The sequence below is a fragment of the Cnephaeus nilssonii genome, assembly GCF_951640355.1.
Source record: "Cnephaeus nilssonii genome assembly, chromosome: 1".
Lineage (NCBI taxonomy): Eukaryota > Metazoa > Chordata > Mammalia > Chiroptera > Vespertilionidae > Cnephaeus > Cnephaeus nilssonii.
This window is the reverse complement of record NC_137072.1, coordinates 94,586,798-94,601,155: the sequence shown is the minus strand read 5'-3', so window position 1 is coordinate 94,601,155 and position 14,358 is coordinate 94,586,798. Positions and strand designations below refer to the sequence as shown.

At 41.9% G+C, this 14,358-nt stretch overlaps 1 protein-coding gene across 3 annotated transcripts in view; it reads left to right on the top strand.

The window, feature by feature from the left end:
• FAM114A1 (family with sequence similarity 114 member A1) overlaps positions 1–14,358 on the top strand; it is a 59,889-nt gene that overhangs the window by 22,582 nt on the left and 22,949 nt on the right. For 2 of the 3 annotated variants that reach the window (XM_079777425.1, XM_079777427.1), the window contains 4 exons: positions 6,100–6,210; positions 6,328–6,434; positions 8,771–8,905; positions 11,255–11,407. In XM_079777425.1, the coding sequence (XP_079633551.1) occupies positions 6,100–6,210; positions 6,328–6,434; positions 8,771–8,905; positions 11,255–11,407 (506 nt within the window). The remainder of the gene's footprint in view (positions 1–6,099; positions 6,211–6,327; positions 6,435–8,770; positions 8,906–11,254; positions 11,408–14,358) is intronic. The other variant, XM_079777426.1, reaches the window with a different exon arrangement.

Below are 14,358 nucleotides of genomic sequence, written 5' to 3'. Positions count from 1 at the left end.
GTTGAAAAACTGATGTCACACTAGTTAGAACTGTTTAAAGATGGCAGGAGAGGAATTAGAAAATGGAAACATTAAGAAGGTGGTTGTCTCTTGGGAAGAGCAATGTACCAGGAGTCCGAAGACCCGAGCCAGGCCCTGGCTGCTACTAACTTGTGATCACAAAGGACTGTCACTAACTAGCTACACCATGCACGCCAGCTCTCTGCGACTCAGCTTCCTTATTTGGAAAAGTGGGGGCGGGGGAACTTGACAAATTCTAAGATTCCTTTCAACTTCTGGAATATAATGATTCCATAGTCTGTAGCTATATATAGAAGGAGAAAGACGTTTGTAAGTACTGTGCTAAGTGGAAAAATACAGAAAACTTATTGACTTTTTGCTACTCTGTATTTTTCTATTTTGTCTTTGCCTCACTACATTGACCCCAGAGTTAAAGGAAAACGAGAAAAAGCAACCTTCCCAATGTTTATAGAAAATCAAGCATTTCTCAGCCAGCAATTATTTTTGGAAAGGCATTAACTCTTGCATTAGTTTCACCCACAGCTGCACTGTCATCACATTCTAAGAAGACCCAGGCCTTTGGACAAGGTTATAAAATGCAATAAAGATGGTTACTATTCAGGCAGAAACCAGAATGGGAAAGGAAAATGTAAAAAAAAAAAAAAAGAAATGATTTTGATGGTAATTTCAAAGTGATGTTGTGAGAACCAGATGTGATTTCCCACAAGCATCTCAGAGACCTGACTGGTTCCTAGATGATATTAAGAGCAATAGACCAATAATCAGAATGAAAGTCGACAATGCTGAAACTCTTACAAATATGTATTCCAAAGTAAAAGCTCCATGGCAGAACACAACAGTGTATTCCTAGATACTACAGAAGGCCTAACTGTTTATTTAAAATTCTAGTTTTGACAGTTTTATGAGACTACAAGAGAACCTGAGGAGGGGGAAGTGCATCTGATCTGCATATTTACCTTTCAAAACTACCATTGCCCCCTTCCCCATCCTCTCCCAAGTTACACTTTTTTTTCCTTCTGCACATTTTAATGAATCCCTGCTCCCAGCACTGTCAGAAATAATGACAGCCTTTATTACAGAGAATTCCAAACTTGTCAGAATGATACTAAAATGAGAACCCTTCACTGTGTAAATCACTATTAATATCACATGAACTCATGTGACATTGCTGATGATGTAAGAATTATCAAGAATCACGATTTTAATCCATGGGCACTTTGTACTGGTCCCATATGCTCAAGGACCCTTGAGTAGGGCACCAGCTAACTCATTAGATTACTTAAATTTATTTTATTTTATTTTATTTTTTTCTTTATTGATTAAGGTATTGCGTATGTGTCCTTATCTCCCCATTGCCCCCCCCCCCACTCATGCCCTCACCCCCCTGGTGTCTGTGTCCATTGGTTAGGCTTATATGCATGCATACAAGTCCTTTGGTTGATCTCTCTCCCTTACCCTCACCCTCCCCTACCTTCCCTCTGAGGTTTGATGGTCTGATCGATGCTTCTCTGTCTCTGGATCTGTTTTTGTTCATCAGTTTATGTTGTTCATTATATTACACAAATGAGTGAGATCATGTGATATTTATCTTTCTCTGACTGGCTTATTTCACTTAGCATAATGCTCTCCAGTTGCATCCATGCTGTTGCAAATGGTAAGAATTCCTTCTTTTTTACCGCAGCGTAGTATTCCATTGTGTAGATGTACCACCATTTTTTAATCCACTCATCTGCTGATGGGCGCTTAGGCTATTTCCAAATCTTAGCTATTGTAAATTGTGCCGCTATGAACATAGAGGTGCATATATCCTTTCTGACTGGTCTTTCTGGTTTCTTGGGATATATTCCTAGAAGTGGGATTACAGGGTCAAATGGGAATTCCATTTTTAGTTTTTTGAGGAAACTCCATACTGTTCTCCACAGTGGCTGCACCAGTCTGCATTCCTACCAGCAGTGCACGAGGGTTCCTTCTTCTCTGCATTCTCTCCAGCACTTGTTGTTTGTTGATTTGTTGATGATAGCCATTCTGACAGGTGTGACATGGTACAGCATTGTTGTTTTGATTTGCATCTCTTGGATGATTAGTGACTTTGAGCATGTTTTCATATGTCTCTTGGCCTTCTTTATATCCTCTTTTGAAAAGTATCTATTTAGGTCTATTGTTCACTTTTTGATTGGATTGTTTATCTTCCTTTTGTTAAGTTGTATGAGTTCCCTGTAAATGTTGGAGATTAAACCCTTATCGGTGATAACATTGGCAAATATGTTCTCCCATGCAGTGGGCTTTCTTGTTGTTTTGTTGATGGTTTCTTTCGCTTTTTATTTTGGTGTAGTCCCATTTGTTTATTTTCTCTTTAGTTTCCATTGCCTAGCAGCTGTATTGGTGAAGATATTGCTTCGGCATATGTCTGAGATTTCTCTGCCTGTGGATTCCTCTAGTATTTTTATGGTTTCCCATCTTATGTTTAAGTCCTTTATCCATTTTGAGTTTATTTTTGTGTATGATGTAAGTTGGCGGTCTAGTTTCATTTTATTGCATGTATCTGTCCAATTTTCCCAACACCATTTATTGAAGAGACTGTCTTGTCTTCATTGTATGTTCTTGCCTCCTTTGTCAAATATTAATTGAGCATAGTGGTTTGGGTCGATTTCTGGGTTCTCTATTCTATTCCATTGGTCTCTATGTCTGTTCTTGTGCCAGTACCAGGCAGTTTTGAGAACCTTGCCTTTTAATACAGCTTGATATCTGGTGTTGAGATCCTTCCTACTTTGTTCTTCTTTCTCAGGATTCCTGCAGCTATTCGGGGTCTTTTTTCATTCCAGATGAATTTTTGGAGAGTTTATTCTAGGTCTGTGAAATATGCCGTTGGTATTTTAATGGGGAGTGCATTGAATCTATAGATTGCTTTGGGTAGTATGGACATTTTAATGATGTTGATTCTACCAATCCACGAACACGGTATGTTCTTCCATCTGTTTATGTCTTCCTCTATCTCTTTTTTCAGTGTCCTGTAGTTTTCCGAGTACAGATTTTTTACCTCCTTAGTTAAGTTTATTCCTAGGTATCTTAATTGATTACTTAAATTTTTAATATAACATTTCCTCCCTTTTATTGCATTCATTCATTTATTTATTTTTCTTTTTTAAAAAATGAATATATAGAAAAGAAACCAAAGAAAGTAGGATTCATGCTTGAAGTTTGTTCACAATCTTTTACAGTCTATGAATATGGCCCAGGGGTTAATGAATTTCTGTCTGATAATTAGGCATACACTCTAAGTTTAGGTTCTTTCCACGTGAGTATAGGTGATAAATTAAACACCAGTCAATCATTTAACATTTATTTTTAAATTATACAGTACCCACAGCATTTATAGAGCATTCTTATCTTTGCAGTGCCGCAATGTCAACGGGTGGAGGATATCCCATCTTCAGAACCATGGAATTTGGAGGGTTTTGATTTCTTTGAGGATACTTAGGGTTTGTGATGACATGTGAAGAAACTAATTTAGGAACTATACCCTATAATATTATTCATATTTGGTTTTTTTCTCTGTTATTGGTAGAACCTATCAATGTCTGAGAATGAATCCCTCCCAGTCAAAAGGCAACCATGATTCCATATTTTTACTTCCTTGTTTTGAGCACTAGATGTCACACTAAGTAAAGTTTTAGAAGTTATTCTTCAAAGTGGGGTGTGGTGTACAGTGTAAAGCATGGTTATGAAAGACCATAGCTTTATGTTTCTAGTAGAATGTAGTAAAGGTGTACTTTCACTAACAAAAGAATTCAGAAAAAAAGAAGTATTCATCAGAATGTATTATTGGAAGAACCTTAAATATGTGCAGTATAATTACAACTCAATAAAACTGTGTGTGTGAGTGTGTAGTTGGAGTAGCAGCCTATTGTCATATCTATTAAACAGACACACCCCACGGTATTTCCTTCCAGAAACAAAGCGATTTTCCTAGAGATAGCCTATGCACACATATCCGTGATCATTTATTTTCTGAGATGGTGAAAAGCTGTTCTTCTCTAGGAAGAGAATCAGATATGGTCCTAACCTGCAAAGGGTGGAAAAGGTGAAAGAGGAGATAATGACCATGAGGTTTAATAACCCCCTACTGGTCTCAGGAAACGAAGTAGAATCATCTTCCTTACACGGCTTACGCAAAGAAGCTGTAACAGATGTGCCCCAGCCTTCTCAAACTCAATTCATTCCTTGATTGTAGCTCTCAGAAATCTAGGTGTGAAGCATAGATTCCTATCTGGATGTGTACAATTTCCTTTCTAACAATACGTATTTTTAAAAGATGGCAAGGAATATGGACTCAGTATGTAAATAAGTTAGATGGTTACGTTCTGTAACTTAAATGTGTTCCTGAAACGCCAAGTTCCCGTTGAACTGCTTGGGATTCATTGGAAGCTAGAGAGAATTAATTCAAGTCTTGGTTTTGGCAGTTACAGTGCATATTTTTTCCCCCGACGTAACTCAATAATGAATTTGAACTGTATTTAATGATCTACACGTGAATATAGACATATATTTCTGCATGTAATTAATGTTACAAACATCGTAGATAATATTTCGGGGTTTTCTGGATCATGTATAATGATAGGTGATTCCCACTGGGTACAATTAGTCCTCTGTCTGTTTGGTAAGTATCCGTGTCCTAATTATGTTCAGATAGCTCTGATGAAGTTACAACGGATACAATACTACTGTTTGGGTTTGGGATTCATCCTTGTCTTTCTCTTAGTCAGTAGGTGGATAATTGATCATTTTAACAGTGCCTTCTAAGACCAGGTGGTTCTTTTTGGCTCTAAGTTCTGGCATGACTTGTGATCTGCACCCCCACCACCACCACCACCACGTCACCCCCGTATGTTAATATTGCTTCTGCCTTGGGTTTTAACAACCTGAGGTTGCCCTGATCCCGCGTGAAATCCTTCATTTCTCCCAGAGTGCTAGGGGATGGTGAGTGCTGTGATGATGGCAGCTCGTGCTGTTTCTCCTTCAAGAACTAAACAGCCACTTAGGAGCGTCAGGAGACCTTTTTGTTGGATTTGGGACTCTGAGAAAAGCTATAGCTCATCAGGAGGGCCTCTAATGAGAAACAAATAAAGCTGCAGAATAAAATGTAGACAGGAATACAGGGTGTCCCCCCAAAAATGTATACATGTTATAAAGGCAGTGTTTATTAAAATATATTTCATTTTCAACATGTAATAGAATCTACAGCTATCAGCTGTTAAAGTCTGTATAGATTTTGGGGGGACACCCTATATTTACCAAGCCAAGGAAGCGTGTGTGTGTGTGTGTGTGTGTGTGTGTGTGTGCGTGCGTGCGTGCGTGTGTGTGTGTGTGTGTGTGTGTGTGTGTGTGTTGGGGGTGGGGTAGGGCATGAGAAGGTCAGCTCTGTATTTACCCAATAGTTACTGAATACCCACTGTGCTGGGTCCAGGAGAGAGAGGTTCTGTCCCCGCTCAGATGGAGGGAAGCCAGTGCCCTTCATCCTGGCTGACGGTTCTTACAGCTCCTGTTTACACTTACTGTCAAGACAACTGTCAGAGCTGTCGGGTGCCCTTCCTGGTTCCCACTGACCTGCCTTTTGATTTTGACACATGGGCTCCGACCCTGCTCTCTCCATCCTAAAGGAATGACCAACACATGGAAAGAGCGTGTTAAAGCTCAGCTGATTTCAATTCACCAAATAGCAATGGAGCACCTGTCACGGGCTGGGCCTGCAAGGAATCAAAAACTATTCATAGGTAATCTCCCAGGTTGCTAGTTAGACGGTGTGCGAAGCCACATGGAATAATAAAGCATCTGGGAGCGCTTCACATCGGTCTCTCTTATCTGCTCCTTGTAATAACCCAATGAAGAAACTGAGTCGCTGAGAGATTAGGAAACTTCTCCAAGGTCACCCCCCAGGCAGTGGTGAAGCTGAGCTGGAACTGGGACCCACCTCTGAGTGATTGCAAAGTCTATGCTGTCCACCACCTCCCCTGCTTACCACCACTCTGGGAGATGAGGATTTCTCTTGTAGCCATGAACCGTATCTTCATTTCCCGATAGGTCACGGATTGACGGCAGTCAAGGAAAAAGCAGGGGCCCTACGGATCCACAGTGTAAATTCTGGCTCTCCCGAAGGGGCCCAGCCTGACACCGAAAGTGGCATCCCTCCAAGTGAGTGATGTATTGATCTGGGGGCTTCTTGGACTTTGGCTGCATTACACTAGATGCACAAATAAGAAGATTTCAGATCCGCGAAGTGAACTGTGAAACAATCTTTTCTCCCTTTAGCAGCAGATGCGGCCCCAGATCAGAGCCCTGAGGAAGGCCCGCCCACTTCTCCTTCGTCGGGGTCCCGGGGCATGCTGTCAGCCATCACCAATGTGGTTCAAAACACAGTAAGGCCTCAGCTGCTTCCTCTGTTTTCCCTGCAGTCTCCGGGCGCCTTCCTTTGATATCTCCATTTACCAGTGACCTAGATACATCACAGCAAAAATGGCCTTGCTCACAACTTTGGATTACGGTTTTGTTATGCTTCCTCCTACAGAGTAGGCGTAAACCTTGGAACCAAAATAATAAGGGCAAAACGAAATGCATTTTGTGTTTAAAAGAAAGGAGCTGTTTAAAAGGAACATTTCTCAGCCTGATGTGACTGTCCTCCAGCTGCTGCAAGGACAGCGTCTGGCTGCGGGGAGAGAGGGCTGGTTCTCAGAGCTGGGACAGCTGTTTTCCCTCACCCTGTGCCTCTTAACCTTCGATTTGAAATATCATAAAGCCACTTAAATTAACATAAATTCTGGTAAAGAGTCAGGAACAACATCCCCAAGATATTCCTAAAGCGCTTCCAGATAACTAAGACCCACATTTCCCCCCCGATTCCCACCTCCCAATTTCCACTCTCCCGTCCTCCAATAACTCAAAGTATGGCCCCCCCCCCCCGACTCACACCCCTAGCTGGGGGGAGGGGACTGCCTACCTCTTAAAGAAACTTGTTATTGGCAACAAAACAGATGAATAATGAAAAAAGTGGGAGGTACCCCAACTGAGGTCACACTGTTCAGAACGCTGTGCAACTTAAAACGTATGAATTGTTTGTCACTGGAATTTTCCATTTAATATTTTTGAACTGCCGTTGACCGCGGTAACTGAAACTTTGCAAAGGGAAACTGCAGGTTGGGAGGTCACTATGTTCTCTTTTCCCATGCTCCAGACACCCCCACCAGGGCTGCCCTTATTTAAAGTCCCTGCAACCTTCCTTCTCTCATTTTATTCTCTACTTTAGTAATCCCCCATAGGATGTTAGAACAAAATAAATCAAATATACAGAAGTGTGAATGGCCAATATCCCAGTCCTCCCAAAGTATGTGTATTTTAAGATTTGTTTTATAGTGTGATTATTGATTTACACCCAAATCTGGAAACAAGTCTAAATGTCCAGGATGGAAATGATGGATAAAGCATATTAACTCAGGGAAATAGAATATTGCTATTGAAGTGATAATTATGAAGATTGGGAAATGCATGCAGGTAATAATCTATATATATAAAAGGCTAAGCAACCATCACATCCAAAACAACTGAACAGATAACCGAACAGGCTGTGTGGGGCGACCAGGCCCACAGGAGGGGCAGTTGGTGACAACCAAACTGGCAGGGGGGGGACAGTGAGGGGCGACCAGGCCTGCAGGGGGGGGGGCACTGAGGAGTGACCACGCTGGCGGGGGAGGGGGAAGTTGGGGGCAACCAGGCCAGCAGGTGGGGCAATTGGGGGCAACTGTGCCTTCAAGGGGGGCAGTTAGGTGTGATCAGGCAGGCAGGCAGGTGAGCAGTTAGGCACCAGTGGTCCTGGATTGTGAGAGGGATCCCGGATTGGAGAGGGTGCAGGCTGGGATGAGGGGACCCCCCCCCCCATGCACAAATTTCATGCACTGGGCCTCTAGTATAATAATAAAATATAATGTATATAAATTCAGGTAAAGTGGGAAGAACACAGGTGTATGCATATTGTAATTGCAGTTGTACAGTTGGAGGGTATGTGCAGAAGTTGCGAAGACTTGAAGCAGTTCTATTTAGAAGAACAGCTTAAGTGAGAAAGATAATTGTTTTCATCTTTTTTTTTTTGTAAGGAAAACAGTGACTGACAAAGGGATTCACAAGAGGATAGCTGTGTAACAGAACAGTGTCTGAAGCCAGTAGTATATGGAAATGAGCCTGTCTTAGTTCATGAATATACTAATCATAGGCAGTTATTACTAGTTTCTAAAAGTGTGGAAGAGCCATCTGAAACAGCCTAAGGCTTCTACACTCCAGGGACCTCGATTAAAGAATTCCCTAAACTGCCAAGAGCATTTGACATTTTAATAGATTGCTCCACATAACTTTGTTCCTTGGCTTAAACTTTTTTCAAAGTAGCAATCGGGTCACCTATTAATTTTATGTCCTTGATACATATCTATTCATACACTCAGAGCTGGTCAAAGTAATCCCAAGTATGTTTTTTGTTTTTTTCCTAACCATCCTTTTAAAATAGCATTGCATGTCCTACAAATTATATGACGTATGCTCTTCTAAGGGAAAGCAAATCAGATTAAGTGGATAATAAATCTCTTGATGAAAAAAAATTATGACGTCATATTGATATTAATATTTGAAGACAGAGCCCTCTGGGAGCTGCTGACTGCTGCGAAGCAGCCAAATGTAAAAATCCAATCTCATGCAATCCCCCCATCTGCAGGGTAAAAGCGTCTTAACAGGTGGGCTTGATGCTTTGGAGTTCATCGGCAAGAAAACCATGAATGTCCTCGCAGAAAGTGACCCAGGCTTTAAGCGGACCAAGACACTCATGGAAAGAACCGTTTCGTTATCTCAGGTGGGATTATGTTTTTTTTGCAGGTTTTTCTTACGGTCAATAAAACAAGAGGGAGTAGAGGCCTGGCATAGTGTGGAGCCATGAAGGTGGTCATGAGTGCTGATCCTAGGTGCGGTGCGAAGGCCTATGCGGATTTCCTGAAGGGCTGAGTGTGGGGTGTGAGATAGAGGGAGGAGGCAAGGATGGCTCCGAGGTGTTGGCCTGAGCAGTTGGAAGGATGACGCTGCCACTAGCTGAGGGAATCTGCTAGGGTTTCCCTAACCCACAGTCAATGACTGTGGAAATCGGAAGTGTTCACCCAGGCACGTCATACCTGCATGCCTCGCGGTTCTCTCCCAGTGGAACTCTCTGGGGAACATTCCTCGGATCTCACGCCAGAATCACTCCTTGCTTTTTAAACCCATCTCCTTTCCAGAGGGAAAAGAGAACCAACATCCTGGGTAAAGCCAGGTCTTCTTTAGGCAACTTGAATTTCACTCCCCCTTCTTTGGAGTGAATTCAAATCATCCTAGGATGACGTTTTCCCATTACCTTCCATTTCAGCCCTTTCCTCTCTGTGTCAAAGTACAAAGTCAGAGATGGAAGTTGGTGTAGAGAAAGGAAGCAATTTCAATGTCAATTGGTTATTTTGTTTTACCACCACCAACCCAGTGAGATCAGTGGGGAGGGGTGTGTGTGTTACCTGCCACCTTGATTGGCTCCGACTCCTGGTGACTGAGTGGTGTCCACAGTGTCCTGTCCTCCTGCTCAGCTCTTTGCATGAAGTCAGTCCTTCTCCTGTTCGGTCTTCCTCTTTTCCTGCTGCTTTATATTTTCCCAGCATGATTGTCTTTTCCAAAATCCCCACCTTTTCATGAAGTGCCCAAAGGACAGCTTCAGTGTTGACATTTTTCCCTCCAGTGAGGTTTCTTTCCTTCTTTTTTAAAAAATATTTTTTATTGATTTTTTTTACAGAGAGGAAGGGAGAGGGATAGAGAGTTAGAAACATCGATGAGAGAGAAACATCGATCAGCTGCCTCCTGCACACCCCCTACTGGGGATATGCCCACAACTAAGGTACATGCCCTTGACCAGAATCAAACCTGGGACCCTTCAGTCCGCAAGCCGACGCTCTATCCACTGAGCCAAACCGGTTTCGGCCAGTGAGGTTTCTTGCTCTGGGACCCACTTGTTCATCTTCCTGAGGGTCCATCCGTAGAGCTCTCCTCCAACTCCATATTTCAAATGAGTGCTTTTTTTTTTTTTTTCTATCAGCCTTCTTCACTGGGTTTTATTGTGTTAAAAATTGCCAGTGGTTTGATGGGGTTGTTTGGAAAACGTTAAAATTCAGAGCTTGTACTTATTAAAGACAAGCAGGAGGGAGAGTTCTGTCTGCGGCCCTGTGGGTTTTCAGCCAATTAACATTAAGACCCAAAAGGAGGAAGTGGCTGATTGTTTTATTGACACATAATAAAAGCAAAATCTACTCTCCGTGATCTTCCCTAACTGACCTTGTGGTGGCCAGTGTCTTTATGTGCTCTTCACAGATATTAAACAACCCTATAAACTTAATGCCCCAGAAAATTTGATGAGGAATCGAATAAATGAGGTATAAAATCAAAGAAAGAAGTGCAGAAAACTGGGAGTAACTGGTGGACTTGTGTTCCTTTCATTGTCCTTTTATTTAATCAACAGAAAACATAACTTGAGAAAAATTATCAATGAGGAGAGGAACTCAGTTCACAGTCATACTTCTCGTGAGCAATCTAAGAACTGCCAAGCTAACATTCTTATTTACATTCAGGATCTAGTAAGGAATATATTATGAATTTATATTTTATTAATTTTGTGTGTTTTAATAACCACACATACACAAATTTTTAAATAATGTGACTCAGATAAAATCAGGTCAGTTAGTTTCTTCTTTGAAGTCTGCCTAAGTGCAGCCATCACAGTTAATCCTGTCACAGTAGATTCAGCTTTTCTAGTGCACATACATTTGCTCATTATAAAAAATTTTGACATTGTAGAGAATTTAATCACACACAGAAAACACTTCCGTGGAAACCACTGTTGAACTTCTGTTATGCTTCTTTCCAGTCCTATACCGGGGCATAGAATTTTTCCTTTGTTTTGTTGTGTACATAATGAACATGTAAAATTTGAAGTGGAATATTGTGTAAAAATTGTCAGTAGAATCCATCAAAAACATCAATTTTTTTTTAGAAATTCCAAAGTGTCTAAAACCTACTCTTACAAATGCAGAGTCAGCCCTCATCGCCCCCCCCCACACACACACACACACGTCTTATGCAGGAAACGGGGCTTCCGGGCACACAGTGAGTATACGAATATTGCGTATTTCTGCAGATGTTAAGGGAGGCCAAGGAGAAGGAGAAGCAGAGACTGGCGCAGCAGGTCACGGCCGAGAGGACTGCACACTACGGGATGCTGTTCGATGAGTACCAAGGTTTGTCACACCTGGAAGCTCTGGAAATTCTATCCAATGAAAGTGAAAGCAAGGTATGTCTGCACAGATCATTTTAAATGACATATTCATCAACGTGTTTTCTTAAATAGGAAAGAAACTGGAAAATCTGCCATTAAAGCACCTCCTTATTATTGTGCCGAGGTCACAAACACCGTACAGCCTATGTGCCCCCCCCCCAACATGCTCCATATTATTCCCTCTCTGTCCTGTGCCAAGCTATTACTCCTCCCCATCCCTAAGAGGGCCAGCACAGTCGGAGTCATCACTAGCCAGACCTAATGGTGCAACAGGCGGCTCCGAAGCTTGGCTGTCAGGCTCCTGGCCCTGCACCTCTCTTTGCTGACATAGTACCCAGACCAAAGATGCCCTACGAAGCCCCGTCTTCATTCCCACCCAGTGAAAACAAAGCAGCTGATGTTGGTTCCAGACTGTGGAGTTTTAGTATATTTAATCTTACGGGTTATATGTTTAATCACTCTGTTAGATTGCCTGGGCTACAACGGCCAGGATTATCTTATTGGTGGTTACAGTTCTATTTGGGAATGCTCCTGAGAAGCCACCCAGCAGCCCTGCATGTTCACATTCCCCCGCTGTGATCCCAAGAACTAAAACATCGCCCTAGCCAGTTTGGCTCAGTGGACAGAGTGCTGGTCAAGGGCATGTACCTTGGTTGCAGGCTTGACCCCTGGCCCTGGTTGAAGTGCGTGCAGGAGGCAACCAATGTGTCTCACATCCATGTTCTCTCTCTCTGCTTCTCCCACCCCTTCCACTGTTTCTAAAAGTCAATGGAAAAATATCCTAGGGAGAGGATTAACAAAAACAAAACAAAAGAGCAAAAATCAGCAGGATATGGTGATTTCTTTTCTAAAGGATCTACATGGTGTGTATATGTGTTAGTTAGCAAACACTTATACTGGTACTTATATAGTCACCATTCTAAGCACTTCATTTTTAAAATTTATTTTTTATTAAATTTATTGGGGTGACATTGGTTAATAGGATCATATAGGTTTCAAGTGTACATTTCTATGATACGAGATCTGTATATTATACTGTGTGCCCATCACCCAAAATCACATCATCTTCCGTCAAAACTGTTAACTCATGTAATTGTGTGTATGGCTCTTTTGTGTGAATGTCAGGGTGCCTGTATTCTAGGATACTTTTCCAGTGGAGGCCATAGGGCAGTGCCTTTGGACCTCCCATGAGGGGCTGTGGGCCATTCACTGGGGAGAGGCAGGTGCTCAGACAGGAAGCTGAACTTGGAGGTGAGCCTCCGAATGGAGAAGAGGTTTTGAATCTAGGCCTTCTCATTTCATATTTGGACTTTGAAGAGATTAAGACATTCTTCCTACCTAGTCAGGGGAAGATGACATCTGCCACATAGCAGGCAACCAAGGACCAAACAAGATGGAAACTCACACATCCCCACTCCTCACCCACAAGATTATTGAGTTACAAGTTACTATCTGTGTTTATTTCCTTTTCAGTTACCCAGGAGCCGTCAGTGACAGTCTTCTGGTCAAACTGCTAACAGATAATTTTTTTTTAAAAGGCAAAATCATGAGATATAAAATGAACATGGATTAAATCATTTATTTATCTCATTAATTAAATGAAGGGACCAAACAACTATTATAACTGAGTCAAAAGGAAAAGCCCAAGAAGCACAGATTTATACGGAGTAAAACAATTTTGAAATGAATGTGCAAATGGACACAAACCTGGTTTTTGCAAAGGAGGTTGTCCCTCCACTGGGCAAAATTCACTCACATATCTGTAGTCAAGAATTACTTTTGTGCTTCAAACAGCTATCTACAATTTAGAGAGTTATAAAATGACTCCCTTAGAACAGAATCCGATGATCTGGGAAGGGGTGCGTTAGAGAATGAAGCACAGAATTTTCCCTACAAAGCTGTTTGGGGTCGGATATTACGTGATCAGATATAACTCAGTAGCTGTATGGTTTTGGACCTGTCTTACCTCAGTCTCCTTATCTATGAAATGAGAATGGTAATGAAAACCTACTTCGTAGGGTTAGTAAAATAATTGAGATAATCCATGTGAAGTTAGTCACAGCATTCCTTATGCATTATAAGCACTCAATAAATATTAGCTGCCATTTTATTGTATACATATATGTGTATAGGTAATCTATAATGTTGGTGACATTTTATTTTTATATGAATTCTGATGTATTTGTTATTAATACTAAAAACGTTACAGGGGAGCATGACCCCTTGGAGCTGTCATGGTGGTAGCTGGAGAGATTTCACTCTGGCTGGTTCCACCGCAGGTCTCAGCCGTGAAACAGCCGCAGGTCCCAGGTCCCTAGAAAAGAGCCCCAAAGGACTGCCGTTGCTAGGAGGGAGGTGAGGTCCCTGGAGGGAGCCATTTCCCTCTGTTTGCACACTGCTCCCTCAAACTCAGCTTTCTTTCCCCAACCTGGAGATTTTTGCAGTTTTCATAGTAAGGAATGTAGACTTTTTTTCCCCTTGGCTTAGTGATGTTACTTACTGGGTGCTGTAATAAACAGTCCTAAAATGTTATGGGTCGAACCCATTAGGCATTATCCTCCCTCCTGTAACAGTCCCCGATGGGGGTGCCTGATCAGCGGGCAGCTTTCCTGCATGTCGGGACCCAGGAGCCAGGCTCTGCCCATCTTGTGCCTCCACTAGACCCCTCCTCATGCTCACAGGCCTCTGGCAAGAATACAGATGGAGACCGACGCTGGGGATGTCAGCTTGAACAACAACAACAACAAAAATACAGGATGACTAGTTAAATTTTAACTTTAGAAAAGCAGTGAATACTTGGTTTTTTAAAGCATAAATATGTCCTGTGCAATATTTGGGACATAACGTTTATACTACAAAAATATTCATTGTTTATCCAGAATTCAAATTTAACTTACTGGCCTATATTTTATCTGGCAACCCTACACATACCAAATATTTAAGAGTAGAAGCACTTTTGGAAACAG